Source organism: Castor canadensis, chromosome 1 (assembly GCF_047511655.1).
Source record: "Castor canadensis chromosome 1, mCasCan1.hap1v2, whole genome shotgun sequence".
Lineage (NCBI taxonomy): Eukaryota > Metazoa > Chordata > Mammalia > Rodentia > Castoridae > Castor > Castor canadensis.
In genome coordinates, this window is record NC_133386.1 from 77,461,415 (window position 1) to 77,482,519 (window position 21,105).

Below are 21,105 nucleotides of genomic sequence, written 5' to 3' on the forward strand. Positions count from 1 at the left end.
AGCACTTCTGCCCTCCCCTACACCTGGGACAAGTGACCCCCTCCACCCAGGCCCAACCCTGCAACCCGCCACTCCTCCTCCTGCACACATGCATGTTTGTTTGTTTTCCCTCCATCCCTTTTTGGGGGAGTGGTGGTGCAGGTCGCAGTTTGTCACAATGCATGGCCAGCAGTGACTCTGGATGCAAGCTGGGCCCTTTCCATGGATTGCCCTAGCTATGGCCGGCAGTGCTGTTGCGCCTAGTGGGACTGGCTGGTGTCCCCGTGAGCATGAGCACTTCACCTCCTCCCCTCATAGCGGGTAGGGTTAGGGCGCATGTGTGGCATGGAGGCCCATGTCAGTCTTCATCCCTGCCAGGTCTGCCCCTGTGGCCCATTGCTCCTCCTCCTGTGCACACACATGCACATTCATTTTTCCTCTCATCTCTTTTTTTGGGGAGTGGCAGTGGGTCACGGTCGCCCGCTGCGCAGCTGGTGGTGGTGGTGTCTCTGGATGCCAGCTGGGACCTTTCCATGGATTGTCTTAGCTGTGGCAGGGCCTGTGCCCAAGGCCGGGGGTGCGCATGTGGTATGGAGACCTGTGTCAGTCCTTACTCCCACCAGATCCCCCCTTCCTGCCCTGCCATGGTTCCATGTGGTGCCTTTGCCTTGGCTGGCACCCAGCAACCAACTCAGAACTGGTGTGGATCGGGGGCATGACAAACTTGGTGCAGGAGTAACTCAAGAAAGTCATAAGAAACTATGATATGAGTTTCCCATGGGAGGCCAGGGTCCCAGTAAACACAGGGAGGGGAATACTGATAGAGACAAATAAGCCAGTAGGACCAGGGAGGGAGCATGTGAGTAAAAGTATGTCTTCCATTTCTGGTGGGGACAGAAGGAGTGACCTGACATCTAGGTGAGGGAGCGGGGAACAGAGCCAAGAGACAGGACACACACTCGAGGGATTAATGATTAGGTGTGCTTTCAGGTCTTTCCCACTAAGTGGTACTAGAACACTGTTAGCTACACAAAATCTCCACTCTCAGGTTGCTGCCTCTAGCAGAAGGGGGTACTGACAGGTGGGGGAAGAAGAATTATGCCAGGTGCTGAAACCAAACAGGCCTCCTCCAACATAGCATAAGGCATACCTGAATCAACCCTGGGCTCAGTCTCGATCCACAGGGAGGGAGCAAAGAGCACCCCCAGAGCTGGAATCGCTGTGAGGCCAAAGTTGGCTAGGAGCTGTTGGTCTGATACCATGACGGGGAAGTCCCTCAGGAAGACAGGAACACAGAGAGAAACAGGGGCAGTGGCACAGGGAAGTCTGCTTTTGGCTAGTCCTCAGCAGGGGGTTTCCCCCAGCAGGAGTATCCAGCTCACGTCACACCTTAGGCAAACTTATCCTGGCTTGGCCCTCAGTTGTACCAACCCTGGTCCAGGAAATGTGTCCCTTCGTGTGGTTGCCAGAAATGTTGCTGGCCAGTGTTGAGGGTTCTTGCCTTCATGGGCCAAAGAATTGGCTCATGAGGCAACAAAGTCGGCATATAAAGTAGGATTTATTCGAGAAAGAAAAGGCTACAGCTAGAGCAGTGTAGGGGAGCCCTGAAACCAGTGGTGCCCTGCTCAGGTGAAGGCTAGGGCTTTTTATGGATGCTTTAACTCTGGGTTAGGGTAAGGGGTCAGGTGTGTTCTTTCCATTGGTGGTGGTTTTGCACACACCAGCTTTCCTGGATGAGTTGGTCTGTTTGCCCCTTATGTGGGGGGAACAACCTTGAGAGCATTCTGTTTATCAGCCCTATGGCAGATTTATGAGGCACTCCTCCTCCTGAGGGTGCAGGGCTCATAGTGCTCTCCATGGGGGATGGGGTACTCACTCACTCATCTGTTCTTTAGGCCCCCAGACCCAACAAAGCCCTGAGTTCAAACCCCAGTCCCATCAAAAAACAAAAAAAAGCCTAAAGGATCTTTCCTGGGAAGAGATCAGAATAGAGGTGCACACAGAGGGAGCCCCCCATGTGACCAGCTGGTTAAAGAAGTCAAGAGAAGCCTTTTAAAGGGGCTCTACCACACCTAAGCAGCCAATCAGTACTGTCTATATACTGAGTTACTTGAGTCTAACTACGGTGAGGGAGCAGAACAAAATGCCTAGCGGAATTCCAAAGGAAATTTCAAAATAAAATACCTCCCCTTAACCTGACCTTTGATCAGTGGAATGAAATGAGAGCTGAAAGCTGACATGTGCTTTCCACGTTTTATCTTTCCTACTCTAGGGTGGGATCAGAGCAATCACCCTATCACACTCTCCCACCTGCTAAGAATAATTAACACCTTTCCTTTCATGGTTGAATGAAAAACAAGGATTAATATGTCATTTAGAAGACAGGGTTCAGGACACCAGAGCCAGCACTATCCTCACACACTTCTGGTTCCTAAGGTATTAAGGTCAGTTTTGTGCTACAATTTCCAGGCAAGGAGCCAACAGTGATGTTCTCACACTCGTTCCAGTGACACTTCTTACTCTAAGCCTTCGCAAGCAAGAGCTCTGCTTCTTGCCCTGATGACCCAGCTTCCTGCCAACTCATCAACTCATGTATCTAGCGTTATCTGCAAATTGGACTATGAAAACAATGCAGAATTTGCTTACCACTGGTGGCTCAGAATAAGCAGACACCCTACTCTACCCCATTAAAGGGTTGGTGTCTACTCAATGCCTGTAGGCTTTTCTCTAAGAATACACTGTCTCACCAGCCAAGCCCTTCACAGAGGACCCATGTCTCTCCTTCCCTTTATAGCAAACTCTCCAGAGATATCTGTGTGTACTGTTTCCAGTTCTTCTCCCCTTATTTTCCACTTGAACCGAATCCATCACACTCTCATTCACACCATTCCTCTAAAACCACTTTTAAAATCATTGCCTGTAGCTTCCACACTAGAAATGTAAAATAGTTACACCTCAGTTCTCAAACAACTTGACCTAACAGCACCATTCAATAGAGACCATTGTCTCACCATTGATATCCTTTCTTCAGTTCACTTCCAGGAATCCACAAGGGCCCACTTCTTTCCTTCTATTTCTGTGCATTCTTCTCAGGCTCCTTTGCTACTTCCTTCTCAAACACCCTTTTTTTTTTTTTTTTTAATGTATCATATTGAACTCAGGGCCTCCTGCTTGCTAAGTAAGAATTCTACCATTTGAGTCATACCCCCAGTCCTTTTGTTGTTTTTTGCTGAGATAGGTTCTTGTGTTAATTTTGCCTGGGCCAGCCTTGAACCATGGTCCTCTACCTTAGTCTCCTGAGTAACTGGGATTTCAAGTGTGTCACCTCACCCGGCTTCAAGCACCCACTTCTAAATATTAGTGTGCCCTTGCATTTGGCCTTCTTCACTTTCTTATCTAGACTCACTTAGCAGCCACTTGACTTTTGATTCCACTTTCATGCTGACACCTCTCAAATACACACCTTCACCCCACTCCTCTCCCTGTGTCCTCTTGGATGTCTGAGAGATGTCTTAATTATTAAATTAAGGTTCAAAACTGAGCTCCTGATGTTCCTTGGTAAAACCTGTTTCTCTCTTGTTCTTGTTCTTCCTCATCTCATTTAATGATAATTCTATCTGATCACTGATCTTGAAAGCATCCTTGACTCTTCTCTCCTTCTTATACCCATTACCAATCTGACAAATCTGATCAGATCTATCTTTTTAAAATATCCAGAATATATGCACTTATCACCATTCTACTGCTTCCACGCTGGTCTAAGTCATCATCACCAGCCATCTGGACCATGGCAATAGCTGACTGATCTCTGCTTCTAATCTCATCACTCTTGTTCCTAGTTGCAGAGCTATTCTACTGAAGCCTAAGGCAGAAGCCATTCCTCTGTTCCAAACCCTCAAATGACTTCTCAGAGTAAAAGCCAACATTCCTAGCATAACCAGTAAGACCCCCAGACCCTGCTCCCATGACGTCTCTGACCTGTTCTGGTACTCTGCCTCTTATTTCATTCCCCTGGCACCATGCTGGCCTGTTCGCTGCTCCTTGCATGTTCCAGTTCACTCTTGCCACCAAGCCTTTTCTGGAATGTTCTTCCCTCAGATATTTTATAGCTCAGACTCATACTTCCTTCAGGTCTCTTCTCAAATCTCTCTCTTTCATTTAGGCCTTTAATGGCTGCACTATCTATGCTTTTACCTCATACTGCACATCCCCCCTTCCCCATTCTATCTGTCCTTTGTCATTGCCATCTGACTTTGTTTATTTAGCTTATCTACTGTCAGTCTCACTAGAATACAAACTCTATAAAAGGAGGTATTTTTGTCTCTTCAGTTCACTGTTGTATCTCTAGTGCTTAAAATAGTATTTCACATAACAGATGCTCAATAAATATGTTGAAGCAATAAATTAATGGATTTCCACTCTACTGTTGCCACACATATGTCAGATATGCATCCACTTCTGATATACCATAAGTTTTAATGCTGGATTCAAAATGGGCAGTCGGGCTGGGGATGTAGCTCAGTGGTAGATCACTTGCCCAGCATATGTGAGGCCTTGAGTTCTATCCTCAGCATTACAAAAGAAAAGCAAACAGCAAGCTACCTGAGGGCAAAAGGAGAATTCACAATGACCATCTGAGGTTGTTTCTTAAATGGGAGACTCTCAGAAAGTAGGAATCTTAATTTCAGTAGGTAGAGTAACTTCATCTAAGGATGTACCTTTTGTTGCCAAGTATGGTAGAAGAAATAAAGATGACTGTCATAGTCATTCCTACTCTCAATAAGTGCTTCCCCAGGAAATGTTTTTCTTTCTGTTCACCTAGCTCGTTTTATATGTTGCTTTGCAAAACAATGCATCATGTTTAAGGACCTGAATCACAGCTTTATAAAATGGAAGAGACTGTACCAATGTACATATTACAAGAGTTGACTTAATCTTTTCCCTTTCCTGTATATCTGGGGGTAGTATTTATGTTCTATTCCTCTATCTCATATATTATCAGATTCCTGATGCTAAGAGCCTTTATAATCATTTCTCTTATACCAGAGCAATAAATTCTCACTTAGACATTTTTGTATTTTCATGATGTGAATGTTAAAACAAAAACAATCCTCCTAAATGGCATAGTTGGTAAAGGAACTATGTAATATGTCACTGCCCTGCCTAGGTTTTAGAGGAATCTTTCCAAGCTACAATCATTTCTAGAATATAATATGCTCAAGAAAGATATGCCTCGGTTGTCTTTGGAAGTGTGTCAACAAAAATTATATCATCAGGCTGTCTTCTTTGCCTCTTAAACTAAGGAAAAGAGAAAGAATCAAACTGACATAAAGTTGATATAAAGCTCACAGTACAGAGAACAATTTGCCCAGTAATTCTGGTTTCCACCACAATTTAAAACAAGCAGTATCCTTACTTAAAAGTTATTCCAGAAAAACAGCAAATTAAAGAATTAAAATGAATTTAGGAGGGTGATTTCACACCCAGACCATGAAAGCATTCCATGAGATAATTAATAACCTAAAAGGTCCATGTGTGTTTTTTTCCCCATTTCCTGATGTCCACAAAGGACTGAGAAAAATCATTTAATTGTTACTTTAGGGATAAAGGGCATATGATTTATTAATGACTTTTGCTTAAGGAAGAAAAATAGAGAGCTCTCCTTGCAGCAAATGGAAGCAGCAAATGGGTATAAGGTTAGAGTTGGAAGCAGCCAGAAAGTAAGTAAAGGAAGGAAAGCATTTCCTTTGCTGAATCATGCCTCTGATTCTAACATCGCCTGTATTTCCCAATGTGTCACATTAGTCTGGACCAGTTAAGAACCTAAGAGATGGGTATGGTGACAAGTGCTACTGTGATACCAGCACTTGGGAGGTTAAGGCAGAAGGATCATGAGTTTGAGGCTAGCCTTGGCTACATAGTAAGTTTCTGTCCCAACATAAATAAATAAATAACCTAAAAAAATTTTTTTACAGTGTATAGATATTCAGTCCAAAACAACTGAACATCTCAGCAATACTTACGGGTTGACGCAGACAGAACGTGGGAGTGGGCAAAAGTCCTATATATCAACTCTGCCTTACAAAACATGGATGCTTCATGCTGGACAGCGAGCATTGGACAGTCAGTCTGGTAGGTGTTGAGTAGTAGCCTTTCACAGAAGTACAATTTTCTGGGGGCATTGGATCATTAATCCCCCCAATAACGTGAAACACAACACATGTCCATCACACAAAGTTAGGAATGAAGGCAGGCTTTCTTGTCTCTCATTGTGAACACATCCAGACTGTTCTCCATAGATCTAGAAAACCAACTAGGCTTAAACAATGCCATTGACTATGTTACAAAAGCAGAGTCTTCACATAATAGCTCCAGATTCTACTTCTGTACACATTTTTGGCAATCCAAATATTCATACTTTGGGGAGCAGGAATAGTTAATGCCCCCCAAAAAAGGCTCAATGTAAAGTTGACCCTGATTCCCATCTCTCCATGAAGGGAATTTTTTAAGTACTTCATGACAAAACAGTAAGGTCCCCACATAATACCATTCCTGATCAATCAGCCTATGTGTGGGGAGGGTGTTTTATAGGGTTTAGGAGGTAAAAGGTAGTTCTGTAAGAAGACAGAGTGTTCAGGAAAAGTCATCACTGAGGATTTCACTCATAGCTTAAGACAAATACATTTTATACTTACAACAAGAAATTGTATAAAGCTTACATTTATGAGCCTTCAGTCCATCAAAGGAAACTGGTCCAATCTCATAATACTCATATTCCCAGGTATAATCAGAATTAGATGCGGATTGCTGGGAGGTCTTATTAGAAATTAGCCTCTGGGCAGACATCTTCAGCCTGCACAAATGGAGAAAGGTAAGTTCAGAACATGTTCATTCATGCACAACTACACAGTGCCCTAACTACTCTTGATCACACTCAGTTCAGGGGCAAAAGCCTGAAGACATCATCAGGGAGAGGCTCTCACTGGCTGCCCTCACCTCCAGATGGACACTATTTCCTTTTATCTCTCCATTCATCTAGAATGTGTCTGAAATCAGACACTGTATCTGTGTGTGTGCACACATGCGTGTGTGTGTGTGCATGTGTGTGTGTGTGTGTGTGTGAATCTGACTGAATCCCTGGCATGTAACCAATGCTAAATAAGTAATACAGCATAAAAAGGAGAGGAAGAGGATGTCAAAATGCCAGAGCTTATACCTTCAGCATTACCACTGTGCAAAGAGCCTATAAAGACTGAGTGAAATCAGCATCAGAAATGAACCAGCTCAGTGGGTGTCTCTTGAACCTACTATGTAACAACAAAGATGCCTAATGGGATGGAATGGAGCAAAGAGAAATGGACAACAAAAACTGCACAAGGGGAGAGACCCTCAGTAGAGCCCCATATCTTTCCCCCACTTATTCCTGAGGTTAACCCATTTTCAGAATTTCCCAAGTATCTTTTTTGTTAATTGTAATTATTTTGGATGATAAAATTCAGTTTCTTTGGGAGATGTTGTACTGTGTATCTGGAGCCAAAGGTGACAAGTCAGTGCAGCCTGTGTCCAGTTACTGTGTTGGAGAATCTAATGTGCAGGAGACTTCAAACTGTGGGCCCAGTAGAGATGCCTGAGACACAGATCAGGGCCCCATTGACCTTTTATAATGGGGATAGGGAGAAAATGGATGAAGAGCAGAAACATAAGGGAAAATATGAATGAAATACCAGCCAAGACCCAGATGTTTTTGAGCAGTTACCACCATTGTACCCCACCCAGAAAGTACTTTCTGAAGTTCCCCTTTTCCCACCTCCCCATGGGACAAAGTGCCCCATCACCATCTTCGGGCACAACCCCCAGGATAATAACTAAGATAAATTTACAACCACTCTTCTACCCAGCATAAGTCTCTCACTTCCCTTATCTCTTCCCCGCCAAATCCTCAGACCTGGGCCCTACAGAAAGAGACCCCAATTTCTCAGCATTGTATTATTCAAAGAATGTGGTTGGGATCCTGAGATGTCTACAAGTGTCAAGAATTTGAGTGTGACACTGAGGGCTCAGCCAGACAAATCACTCTCCCAAAGGTAGGAAGAATGTGCCAACCCTCACTTGGGAAAGAAGATTACACAAATTATAAGGAAAGCTGACCTTTACTTTAGGCAAACATTTGGTTATCTTTCCTACTCCAGCACAAAAATAACAGAAAGCCATCACCACCACATCATCTTTGGCCTTTTAGTTATTTGAACAAGAGATTATTTCCCTTGATGATAAAATAAATTCCCTCAGGAAGTGAAAATTAACAGCTCAAACCTAAAAGTCACTATCCCAATTTGCAGCACTTCCTCCAGCAGAGAACTATGGCAAGGAGAGTGACTCTTCACTGTACAGTCAGAGATAAATGGTAGAGCAGAATAAACATGACCTCCATGTGAAAGCATTAAGAGTTCTAGACCATACAGGAAGAGGCACTGGATTTGAAGCCAACAGCTTCAGGGTCTTCATGCTCCATTTCCAGTTGCTATATTAAGCCAGACATTTAATCTCTCCCAGCAATATTTTCCTCATGTGAAAAACTGATCATGACTACCTGGAAACATTGTTGTCAGGAGTGGTGCTGGCCAGGGCATTAATGGACACCATCATCACCCACATGTTCTGTTCCTCAGGTTTCCTGTTTTTCTTCCGCTTCTATTCTCATTAACCCTAATGAGTCATTCTCCACCCTCAAACACTGATCTTTTAAAAAGACATATTGTACTTGCCAGTCCTATGCTTAATCCTTTTAGTGGTTTCCCATTGTTCCAAGGACAAAGTCTAAAATCCTTAAAATGTCCTATAAAGTTGTTATAGTTTGGATCAATAGTGTTCCCAAAAGTCTCATGTATTAAGGTTGGCAGTCTGTGAGACTCTTTGGAGGTAACTCAACCTTTAGGAGGTAGGGCCTAGTAAAAGGAAGTGAGGTCACAGGGGCTTGAAGGAGAAATTGGGATCACCATCTTTCCTCTTTACTTCTTGACTACCATGAGGTGAGCAGCTCTGCTCTCACCTCATGCATGCACTCTTCACCATGTTGTCCTGCTTTGCCATAAGGCCCAAAGCAATGAACCAAATAACTATAGACTGAAACCTTTAAAATCTTGAGCCAAAATAAATCTTTCTTCCTTATAAGTTGATTATCTCTGGTATTTTGTCACAGTGATGGAAAACTGACACAAAGGTCATAACATGGACCCTGGTGTCTCCTCTTAACCTTGAATCATTCTGCCTCCTCTTACCTCAACAAATTGTAATGCATTTATTGCAATTCCTCAAACTCTTCATGTTCTCTGCCACCTGCATGAAGGCTGTTCCCTCCAACATGAGTTTTTTTCCTTCCACCCCAACGTGACTCTCCCCCTTGCTCCCTACATATTCTCGTCATCCACATCAGAAGCTGACAAATCTAGATTGTGTTCATATATGCTTGCAAGGGAAAAATGCTCACATTCCTGAATGATTGAAAATATCAAAAGGATAATCCCAGTGACACAGGACATTGTATGAAAAGCAAGTATCAGTGTCCATAAGTGAAGTTTTATTGCCACACAGCCTCCCACTTGTTTTTATACTTTCTATGACTTCTTCAGCATCACAACAACAGGATAAAGTAGCTGCAAGAGAGGTGGGTTGGCCCTCAAAGCCTAAACTATTTGCTTTCTGGTCTTTCATAGAAAAATATCTGCCATGATTTGCTATAGAGCTATTCAAAAAATTACTTGAACTTCAGTTTTCCCACTAGGAAAAAAGATGGTAACAATACCTACTTCAAGGAGTTGCCGAAAATATTAAATGCAATATTGCGTGGAAAGTAAATAGCTGAAATTCAGATTAAGATGATAAACAGTGAGCTGGCAGAGTGGTAGCATGCCTATCTAGCAAGCACAAGGCCCCAAGTTCAACCTCAGTACCAAAAAAAAGATAAATAGTAACCAGCACAGTTACTATTAGCTAAGAAATGCTGGTCTGAGCCAGGAAAAGCCTAGATTTGTTCTTCACACATCACCACCTCCTTGCTTGGCCAATTCCTATCAAAAACATCATGTAGTTAATTGTGTGTGTTCTAGACAAGTGACTACAATGATGATAAAAAATACGGGCTGGGGGTATAGCTCAGTGGTAGAGTATTTGTTTAGCATGTGTGAGGCCCCATATTCAATTCCTAGCACTGTCATAAAAAAGAATATAATAAAAATAGCTCAAGTAATAGTCATTTGATTATTTAAAATTATATTTGATTGTTTATAATTATCAACACATATACCTTGGGATTCATGCTGTTTTACCACTTCAGAAATACAGTAATAGTCCCTTTTTTTAAAAAAGGAAAATAAGATGAAGCCTGTTTTGATTATTGGAAATCAACATTACAGCCAATGAAACAAGGAAAGAGAGGCATTAGGCTTTATCTAGAACAGAAAAACAGCTAGAGTACATAAAACAGAGAAAATTAGGATGGAGAATGTTGTCTGTGCTCCCTGTAAGCACTTGACAAACACCAGATCTGCTTTCCTGATGGCTGAGCTTGGACACACAGTGGCGACCCTTCCCTGGCTGCCAAGGCCCTCAGGACAAGCAGGTCTTCCGTTGCTTTTGGGCAAGAAAACAGACCACCACCTTCACAGAGCCAGTCAAGGACAAGCAATGAAGGATATCTGTGAGAATCAGCTGTCAAGGAAGATCAACCACCTTTCTATGACAGTAACTTTCCATTCCTTCTGTTTCCCTCCTGTTCACTATTCTTCTTTCATCTAAATAAATCATTAAGGGATAGATTACCAAAGAGTATTATTACTAAGGGGTAAGAAATTTCCACATGCCAAGGTCCTAAAAGTGAAAAGGCCATGATTAGATAAACACAGTCCCAAGAAATACCCGAGGACCGAGTGGGTGAATATCGTGGCCAGCATGGAGGGCCTCCACGGATGACCGTGGGACCTCCACCCACCTCTTCCCACACAGCAGCCAATTTGGTGACCTGGGGATAAAAGAAGGGGCTTTTGTCTTTACTGGCTGTATCCTTTCCATTCTTGACTCCCAGGACAGAACCTCTGGCCTCCCCCTTTAAAGTAAGTCATCAAGTGCCCTTGAAAAACTCCACCTGGCACTATTTTTTCATCCAAGCCTCAGGTTAATCAGCTTAGGCCATCAGATGCATAGGAAAAACAAATAGAAGGCTGTGGTAAGGCAGAGTTTTGTATCATGCTGGTTATAATTCTTTGCTGAAACAGAGACTGGACCAGTTCATCACACGGGAACTGCCAGGCTGTCTGTGTAGCAGCCTCCAGAGTCTGATGTTCTCACCACAGCGAGGCAGGTCTGGCTCACACAGTGAGGACTGTCTGACCCCAGGGCTCACCCACTCACCAGGGTACTAAAAGCTGGCAGCTTCTCTTTTGAACACTACAAACAGGAAACAGTGGGGCTCCGTGGCACAGCGGTGTCCTGCAGCTCTGTGCACCACACCTACCCCCACCAACATTTCTTAATGTCAGAGCATTTCTCCACAGTACTAGAGTCATTAAGAATAACTTCTCTGACAGGAAACATATCCTAAACAGGCAGCAGAGAAAGAGAAATTATTCTTTTGAGTAGTTGAAGGCACTGTTGCCAACAAAAGCAATAATGAAAATTACAATTGCACCTTGAAGCCCCACCTGAAAAGAAGTTTACCTTTTCCAGGTGTGCACAGTGTAGTCTGGGACAGGACCACTTACAGGGGTCAGACCCAAGCAGGGAAAGTGTGATTAGCAGGCCCCATACACTTTTTACTAAACCATCACCCATTCTCCCTCCCACATCCCTATACTTTCATCCCTCTTCTAACCCCCCAATTTTCTGTCCTCTAACCCAGCTTCCCACACCATGCCTGGCACTCTTTTCCTTAAGAAAGGACAAGCAATTCTCTACACCTTCCTGAACATGGAGAAATATGCTTCCCATGGAGTGACTAAAGGCTCTTTCTCAATCTGCTGGGTTACAATGATGCACACAGCAAGGGGGACGTTCCTTGGAGTTGGAAATCTTTTATTTCCATGTGAAGGGGTGTTGGCAGAGGTGTTTCTCAGTTACTGCCAATTCAAGCATAGAACTGACACATAAAAAAAAGTCCAAGAGGGGCTGAAAAAAAGCACACACATGCACATACACACAAACACACACAAAATGGTGCAGCCAGAAAGGCATGCCAAGAAGCCACTGGGCAGTACCACAAATCCAAAAACCCACAGCAGCCAGCATGTACAGAGGAAAACCTAGTAGCACTCATACTTGAGATCAAAATTCTCAGTTGTAGGGCTGGGGATGCAGCTGCCTGGTAAAGCATGTGCAAAGCCCTGGGTTTGGTCCCCAACACTAAAAACAAATTCCAATTGCATTGATTCCATCTCCTTTCTCTCCATTTCCCAAACTCTAAAAGTAGGTACACCACCAGGACCAACAACCTTGGCTCTGGCTTGGGCCAAAATGTTCTCTCTGGTTAGTTCTTATCTCTTTTTTCCTCTTATTCCCAGGAACAGTTAGGTGTCCTCAACACAACCCAGCGAGTCACCTCTTGATACATCATCTTCTCTCTTCCAGCAAAGACACCTGAGAAACCCTCACAAAGCCAGTCAGGTTACACTTTGGTAGCTAACCAGCCCAAGGTCAGATCTTCAGAATGACAGGTTCAAAAGCTTAATTTCCTCATTTCACAGAGATAAGATCAGGCACCCAAGTCAGAAGTGCCTGTGTATCCAGCTTACCCATGTCTAGGTGAACTGGCACACAGAGAATATGAGACCAAAAGGCTATGAGCCAGGCTCCTGAGTAGACCACAGCTAGCATCTCTATAAGGCCACACATCCCAGCAAGGAATCCTGCTTGACCTCCGGAGTCAGAGCCCTTAGTCTCCTCCCTGGACACTGGTCCCACAGTGCTAACGGACACCAGCATACGATGCCTTTGCTCCTCCTTTTTACAGTCTCGGTGAACCACCTTCTACTTGAATTTGCCACTTTCATTCCCAACTCTGCTGATTTATTTCATTAAAAGGAAAAAGCCTCAGACAAGTTAAATTTAAGAGTTAAGTTTAAGAGCAAAGGACAATTTGAGATTCAGGCCACCCTCAGAATCAGAACAGTTTCTAATAACTCCAGTTTGCAAGCTGGTGAGGAAGCATTTCTGACAGAAGGTGGAAGGGAGGTACAGAGACAGCTTAACCAGTTGCAGTTCAGTGTTTTGCCTTATTTGAATCAGGTGGCAGCCTGTGTGTTATTGATTGGCACTATTTGTTATAAAGGTGTAGTCCTCAATTAGGCTCTCTTGAGTAGGTTATATATTCATTAAGTTAAGTAGCAGTTTGTTCCTTAAGGACTCAACTGTGCAGGCATCCTCAGGCCAAATTTAGTTTAGCACTTTTCTGTGAATCCATTTAAGTCAGCAACTTCTTTCACAGGGTGTGAATGTTTTTCTCCTCCAATTAGAGGTTTTGCTTCCAGGACTTTAGCGTCTTCTCTCACTACTATCCTTTGATTTCACTGTGGCTCTTCCTTTTTGAAGGCTACTGAATTTAGGCTAAAGACACTACACACACACACACACACACACACACACACACACACACACACACACACAGTTCCTCCTCCTTCCTCAAAAGGACATACTTTCCAAATTTTGCTATACTATTGAGTTTTATGCCATTCCCTAACGTTTCATAGAAAGTACTCAGTTACCCAACAGTCCTCCCCCCCATCCCCCACCACAATAAGGTGACTGACTGCTAAGAGAGAAATTCAGGACACATCTTCTTCCTTTTTATTTTTTGCACAGCAGCAACTGGTTTTCCAGAGCTGGACACAGAACAAAATGTATTACCAAGCCTAAAGACTTTATATTAAAATCAGGATGAATGCCAACAGAACAACTTCCAAAAAACAGAAATAGGACTTACTATTTTATTCAGATAGATATCCAGCCACATGAAACGGAGACCCATCTCATTAACAAGTGGGCATCCTTCTTCCATCAACTCAAGTCTCAAGCAGTTTGGACCTCATAAATCCACTCCTCCAGTTATGCCCTATACACCCAGGTAGTACTACACAGGCTAGAAAGTAATTTCTCAAGTTTGTGTTTTCTGACTCTGTGGTACTCCCGCGTTCAGGCCAGTTCATTACCTAAACTCTTAGGTGCTGGGACAGGATGACGGTCCTTGAGCTTTGGCAATGTTTTTGGAGATGGCAATACATCATAGGAAAGTTTCTGATACAACTGTCACCCAGTCCTCCTTTGCCCTTCTCTTTTCCTTTGACCTCTTTTTCTGTAAGCACCACGGGGCAGAGACCTGTTCTGCTTTGCTCACTGCTGGATTTCCAGTGACCTACATGTCTGAATGTTGATGTCCCCCCAAAATTTATATATTGGAACTTATTACCAAAATATGGTTGTATTAAGAATTGGGGCCTTTAGGAGGTAATTATGTCATAAGGGATAATGTGATTAGTACCCTTATAGATGAAACCTAAATGAGGTCCCTTGTCCCCTTCCACCATGTGAAGACACAGCAACACAGCACCCTCTGTGAAGCAGAGAGCTCTAGCAAGACAATGAATCTGCTGTCACCTTCACTTTGGACTTCTCCGCCTCCAAAACCGTGAGAGGTAAGTTCTTATGTATAAGTTACCTTATCTAAGGTGTTTTCTTTGGCATCATGAACAGTCTAAGACACTGCACAAGGCCTGGGCCACAGCAAACATACAAAATAGACTCATGGAATCCATTTTTCATGATGTGAAGGAACCAAAAAATAATCTTCTGCTCTCCTTTTTAACCTTGAACTTGAGAACAGTGGTTTACATTCTAACAGAGATGTTAGCTGGATATCAAGAAGAATTCCATGCCCACAAAGAGATAAAACACCCTGAGAGAAGTTGTGGAACCTTCATTTACAGAGGATTTCTAGAGAAGAGATGAGGCATGGCCCTGAGGTGCACATGGGGGTTGCAGGCACACTGCCCAGGCCAAGTGAGGAATGACTGCACCTATGCCACCAGCTTCACAGATCCAGGGAGTTAGATTTTCAATCTTCTGGGGTGAGAAGGCCCTGATGGACTGAGTCATGCTAATCAAGCATACGGAATGGTTTACAATCAGAGCATTCATTTGTTAAACTACGGTAAAGAATACAATAGCCAAGCATATCAGAACACATGCTCTGAACAAAGTTTAAGGTCAAACGATGAGCTGGTAAATGTGGAATCAGGCCAAGAGACTTATGTAATATAATGAAACAGGACATTACTCCTCCACCCCCTTACACATCTCAGGTGCTACCCTATTGTCTTCTATCTCAACATTGATGTTCTGTCACCACCACAAAAGAAGGCCATTCCTGTGATGAGATTGGGGCTCCTATCACAGAAAAGCCCATAGCTTTAACTCCTGCTTCTTTCTGATCCTCTCTTTCCTTAATCTATTCTTCAAAGATTTCTAGTCTTGTTGAGGGCATTAATGGAGTCCCAAGCCAATCAATCTATTACAGGTAGGTTTTCTGGGTTCTCATGTGTGTTTAGTTTTGACCTATCGCTAAAACTTCAATAAAAGTATGTTTTAAACTTCTAGAGTAAAGTCAAAGAAACAACTATCAAAAAGCAATACTTCACAATGAGCTATCACTTCAGACCTATTAGGAAAGGTATTTTCAAAAATCAGAAATAACAACTGTTAGCAGGAATATTCAGAAATTGGAACCCTCGTGCATCACTGAGGGAATGCAAAATGGTGCAACCATGGTGGAAGACAGATAGGGGTTCCTCAAAAATTTAAACACAGAATACCTATATGATCCAACAATTCTACTGCTTGATACATACCCAATAGAACGGAAATCAGGAACGCAAACAGGTATTTTGTACACTGTGTTCATAACATTATTCACAATAGTTAAAAGATAGAAACTACCCAAGCATGCACTGAGGGATAAATGAATACACAAAATGTGTTAAATACACTTAAGGGAATATCATTAATCTTTAAAAAGAAATATGGACAACTTTGAAAACATTATGCTAGATGAAATAAGCCAGACACAAAGGGAAAAATATTGTCTGATCCCATTTACATGAGGTACCCAGAATGACTGAATTCCTAGAAGCAGAAAGAAGAAGAGTGGTTACCAGGGATTAGGGTCTGGGAGAAACAGGAAATTACTGTTTAATGTATATAGAGTTTAAATTTGGGATAATGAAAATGTTCTGAAAATAGAAAGTGGTGATGATTGCACAACAACGTGAACGTACATACTGTTACTGAATTGTACACTCAAAAATGGCAAATTTTATGTTATGAATATTTTACCAAAGGAAAAAAAACCTAAAAATTGTTTTAAAATAAATAGTAATACGTAGTGCTTTTTAATCAATGCATTTGGAGAGAAGGTAGTTGAGAGAACATAAGAGGAGCCCAAAAGATGAAAGATGGTGCTAAGATAGCTAGGCAGCCCTCCTCATATAGGTCCTTCCTCCCTGCCAATCTCAAGGACCCAGCTTTGCTCCATTCAAGAGCCCTATCGGGGTGGGCATGGTGGTACACACCTGTCATGCCAGCTACTTAGGAGGCGGATATAGTAAGATCATGGTCTGAGGCCATCCTGGGCAAAAGACCAGGGGTGTGGCTCAAAAGGTAAAGCCAAGCACAGAGCCCTGAGTTTAATCCTGAATACCTTGGGGGAAAAAAACAATAAAAAGGACCTCTGGTGGGGATTTCTTTTAAGGAAACAAATACTTATCTAGTCTATGAGGAACACCCTTCTCCATCTAAGAGAGTCATGGACAGCTGGAGAATATCTAACTGTACTGCTCCCTGACCAATCTGGGAAACACATGATTGCTTCACAACTCTCGTTTTTATAAATGTCACCTTCTGTTGTCTCTTCCACGAGCCCACCTCACTTCAGGAGAAACCTATTACAAGTTGTTATACCAAAGCTCTCAAGTCCTTCTCAGAAAATGAAATTTAGGTTCTGCCTGGAAGTGGGCATTTGGAGGTGGGGGAGGGGGAGGTGGCACAAACAATATATATACATGTAAGTAAATGTAAAAATGATAAAATAAAAGGAGAAAAAAAGTTAGTGGTTTCCCAATGATGAAGAAGAAGCACCTTAGTCTCATTAAACTGACCCTGGTCTCTTAGGAATGTTTTCTGGAGGTCAGCACAGCACACAGACTCTCCTATGGGGTCTGCATTATTGTGCCCCTGTCCGCTGCATTCATAAAGGAGCTCCTTGTTGTGACTTAAACCCTCACCTCTGCTGAAAGCAAGGAATAGGACTGAATGGGATGTAGTGAGAATCCTTCTAGATCTATCACTCTGTAACAACAGAATGCCAGGATGCTTCCTATTTGTGCCACTAACTCAATGTATGCATCTATTTTTTAAAAAGTATGGGTATGTGTGCATGTATACATGTGTGTAGATATGACAATTAATATGAATTGTGTACTGGAGGAAGGACTTTTAAGGGGGTAATCAAGTTGAAATCAAGCTAGGAGATAGCCCTGGTCCAATCTAATGGACGTCCTTATAAGAGGAGGAGATTAGGACACACAGAAGTACCAGGAGTACATACACAGAGGGAAGACCATGTGAATAGGCAGCAAATATAAGAGGGGACATCTGCATTCCAAGGAGAGAAGCCTGAACCCAGCCTTTCTGAATGGCCCTCAGAGGAAACCAGCTGTGATGGAGCTTAGATCTTGGGTTTCCAGTCCCCAGAACTGTGAGAAAATAAATTTCTGTCCCTTAAGCCATCCAGTCCATGCTATGTTGTCAGGAAAGCTCTAGAAAACTTATGTAAGTGCTGAAATTAGTTTTGGGAAAACACTGTTCTCTTTGATGAATTAAACTATCATTAGAAATTACACTGCCATTTAACTGAATCAGAAAGCCCATTAAAATTGATTTTCTTTATCTCCATCACTCTTATTGTACCTAAACAACAAACATATTTTTGAAAATAAAACAATTTTTAAAATGTCATTAATCCTTCTCACTGTGTACCATCTTCAACAAGATATACACTATCAAATTCTCATACACACGCCCTGTAAGTACTAGTTTGGACATGCTAAAATTGGTGTAGGTCATTTCAGATCAACAGGATATATGTAATATATGATAGCTAGCTAGCTAGATGATAGATGTATAGACCTATAAATAGATACACAGATAGATAGGTAGATAGATAGATAGATAGATAGATAGATAGATAGGACGGGGACTCAGGGCCTCATATTTTGCTAGGCAAATGCTCTCCATTTGAGTCACATGCCCAGCTCTTTTGTTTTTGTATTTTTCTTTTGAGACAGTGTCTCCCTAACTTTTTGCTTGAGATGGTCTCAAACTCTTGAGCCTCCTGCCTCCACTCCCAAGTAACTAGGATTACAGCCATGCTCCACTAGGATCATTATTTAAGTAGTAGGAGCTTAACTATGAAAGATTTAGTGCAGATCAAAAAAGTCCATGCCTGAGCTCTCTAAGAACTCAGACTTATATTTGGAACCATCCTCTCCCCTACTCAACCTCATCCCCTCAAACACACACACACACACACACACACACACACACACACAGATTAAGGGGCAACACAAAAGCCTGATGACACAAACAACAGGAGCAATGGAATCATTAAGTGGTGGGGAGGGAACTTGGTATAGCACAGGAACCTGGGACCTCAAATATGGTCCTTAGAGCCTTTGCGCATCCTTTCCCACCTACTAAGATGACTTCCACCTCTCCCTTTCCAGATTCCTACCTTCCTGGAAGGTAGGGCTCAGCCAACACCTCCTCCATTGAATCCTGCCCAACTATTTCAGTCCCTAAGAATCTCTCTTCTCTCAAATCCCATGAGAGAAGAGAGACAAGAGAGTATAAATCAGACTCCCTAAAGATCAGACTGTCTTCTCACTGAACTCTCACACGGATTTATACAGTTGCTGTTCTAAAACATCATAGCCATGTGAATTAAAACTTTAAAACTGGACCATTAACTACCCTTTAAATTTTAATCATTGGAGTTTTTGAAACATTTGGCACAATAAGACTACAGAGAATGAGAGGGGCTATACCTCAAATCACTGGGAGGATGATTTGCCAAACAAGCCTCCTTTATATTTATCACTGGTGGTATTATCTCCAAACAGCCCACACCATTCTTTATAGTCGTAAGCTAAATCATTCTTTTGATAAGCAGGGGAAAGGAGAGGGACCAGGCATTTCCATCTCTGTTCTACAGAGAAAGAAATGTAAACTAACACAGTGGCTGACTAACAGCTTGAGATAGAGCAGCAGGAATGCTCCATGTTCTACTGTTCATCTTCTCCTCCCTGGTCTGGGATTCTGAAACTAGGGAGTTTGTCTATTTTTCCACCTAACACAACCACAGTCACCTCAGTACAATGGCTGATGACAAGCAAGGCAGCATTTGGTAGAGCAAGTGCAGTGTAGGCTCCAGGCAGCCCCTGGCCCTCTGAACTTGCAGGACTGGCCTAGTCAGAAGACATCTAGACTGGGGCCTTGTAACATGAAGGACTGAAACTTGGGCCCATCACCTTGTCTAGGTCTGAGGATGCAAAATAAGTCCTCAGGTCCACAAACACACCTGGCTCATCTTCTGGAATATCAGTTTTACAAGCAGACTCGGAGGACTGCTTTCTATGTTAAATAAGTAGCAGAGCTATATTACGAATTGCAAATATGAAATGCGTGTTTATGATAAACATATACTGGCACTCTTGCCTCTGCTTCAGACTCCCAGAATATGGGTTGACTCTCCTCTCCCACTGGGCTGAGTAGAAGGTTTACAGCACTGGTCAGAATATCATGTAATTCTATATGATACAGTTTACACATCTTCATCTTAAATTTCTGCTTCTCTCCCCAACCCCCTTTTTTCTTTCAAACATGGTAGAATCCTATTTTCTGGAACAACGTACACAAAGGTTTACAGAAAGACAAGTAATGTTTACAACCATAACCCTCGACTCATTGCCTGTTTTTTCTTTCTTGATCCACAAGGCAACGCACAGACACCACTTCACCCACCCTGCCTTCCCACGACCTGTTTTTTTCTGTTACCAAGGACATGTGTGAATAAAACAAATGTACCTGTGAGGAAAATTATTTGAAGCTTATAATTTATTTTTACTTGCAGGGCTGTGACATTTTGCTATTGTTCTCTAATCATGCAAAAATTACATAGGCCTTGATAAAAGAAACACTTGGAACAATTAAACCCAGATCTTTAACTTCTATAATTTCACATCTCTTAGCTTCTCAACTTCTAGTTTTTTTCCTTCACATATCAGTACTCCACTATAATGGAATGAACAATCATGTTTTCAGGGAAGAAGGAAAAACACATACTTTCCCCTTTTTTCTAATAGGACTCAGCACTTTTAATACTCCTGTCAAGAAAAGTCATTCACCCAGACATAATCCAAAAATAATATCATCATCTTATCTAGAAGTTGGTCCCCTCAATAGTAATACCTTTAACTGTCCCATTCCTTTTTGTTTAGTTTTTTTTTGTTTTATGGCCCATTCTGCCATTGTACAAACTACAAATGCTTGCTCAGCAGCTGAGAGGCACTCTTGTCCCATTCCTTAAAAAAAAAAAAAAACTAACAAATTTTTCCTGGTTGTTTTTTATCTGATAGCTGAAGATAAGTCACGACTTTTGGGAAAATGAAATGGTGTAAGAGAGTTGTTTTCAACCAGAAATTGTACACTTGAAAACATTAGTAATTTTGTGAGGTGTTTTCCAATAAGTGCTTGTTTTGGTTTTATTTGATGAGCCAGTCTTCTAAAGTAGGACTCCTTTGTACTCTCGACAGGTAAACGTTTTCTTTTCTAACTGCTCATGCCTATACATCTTCCTTTGTCAGAAGGAAATGTAACACCAATCAAACAGCTTGCTACTCTTTACTATTTTAATCCAAGCATAAATAACCCATACTCTGAGCTGGCATGATTTGTGGGGCTTGGTCACATGTCTACTTTACTTTTCTTCTCCACCACCCCATAAAACATGATTCATCTTCCCTGCCCTCA

At 42.3% G+C, this 21,105-nt stretch overlaps 1 protein-coding gene across 1 annotated transcript in view; it reads right to left on the minus strand.

Moving 5' to 3' along the window:
- The window catches only part of Mrap2 (melanocortin 2 receptor accessory protein 2), a 46,445-nt gene that overhangs the window by 20,944 nt on the left and 4,396 nt on the right, over positions 1-21,105 (minus strand). Inside the window, exon 2 of the mRNA XM_074078683.1 lies at positions 6,699-6,832. Coding sequence (XP_073934784.1) covers positions 6,699-6,825 — 127 coding nt within the window. The 5' untranslated portion in view covers positions 6,826-6,832. The remainder of the gene's footprint in view (positions 1-6,698; positions 6,833-21,105) is intronic.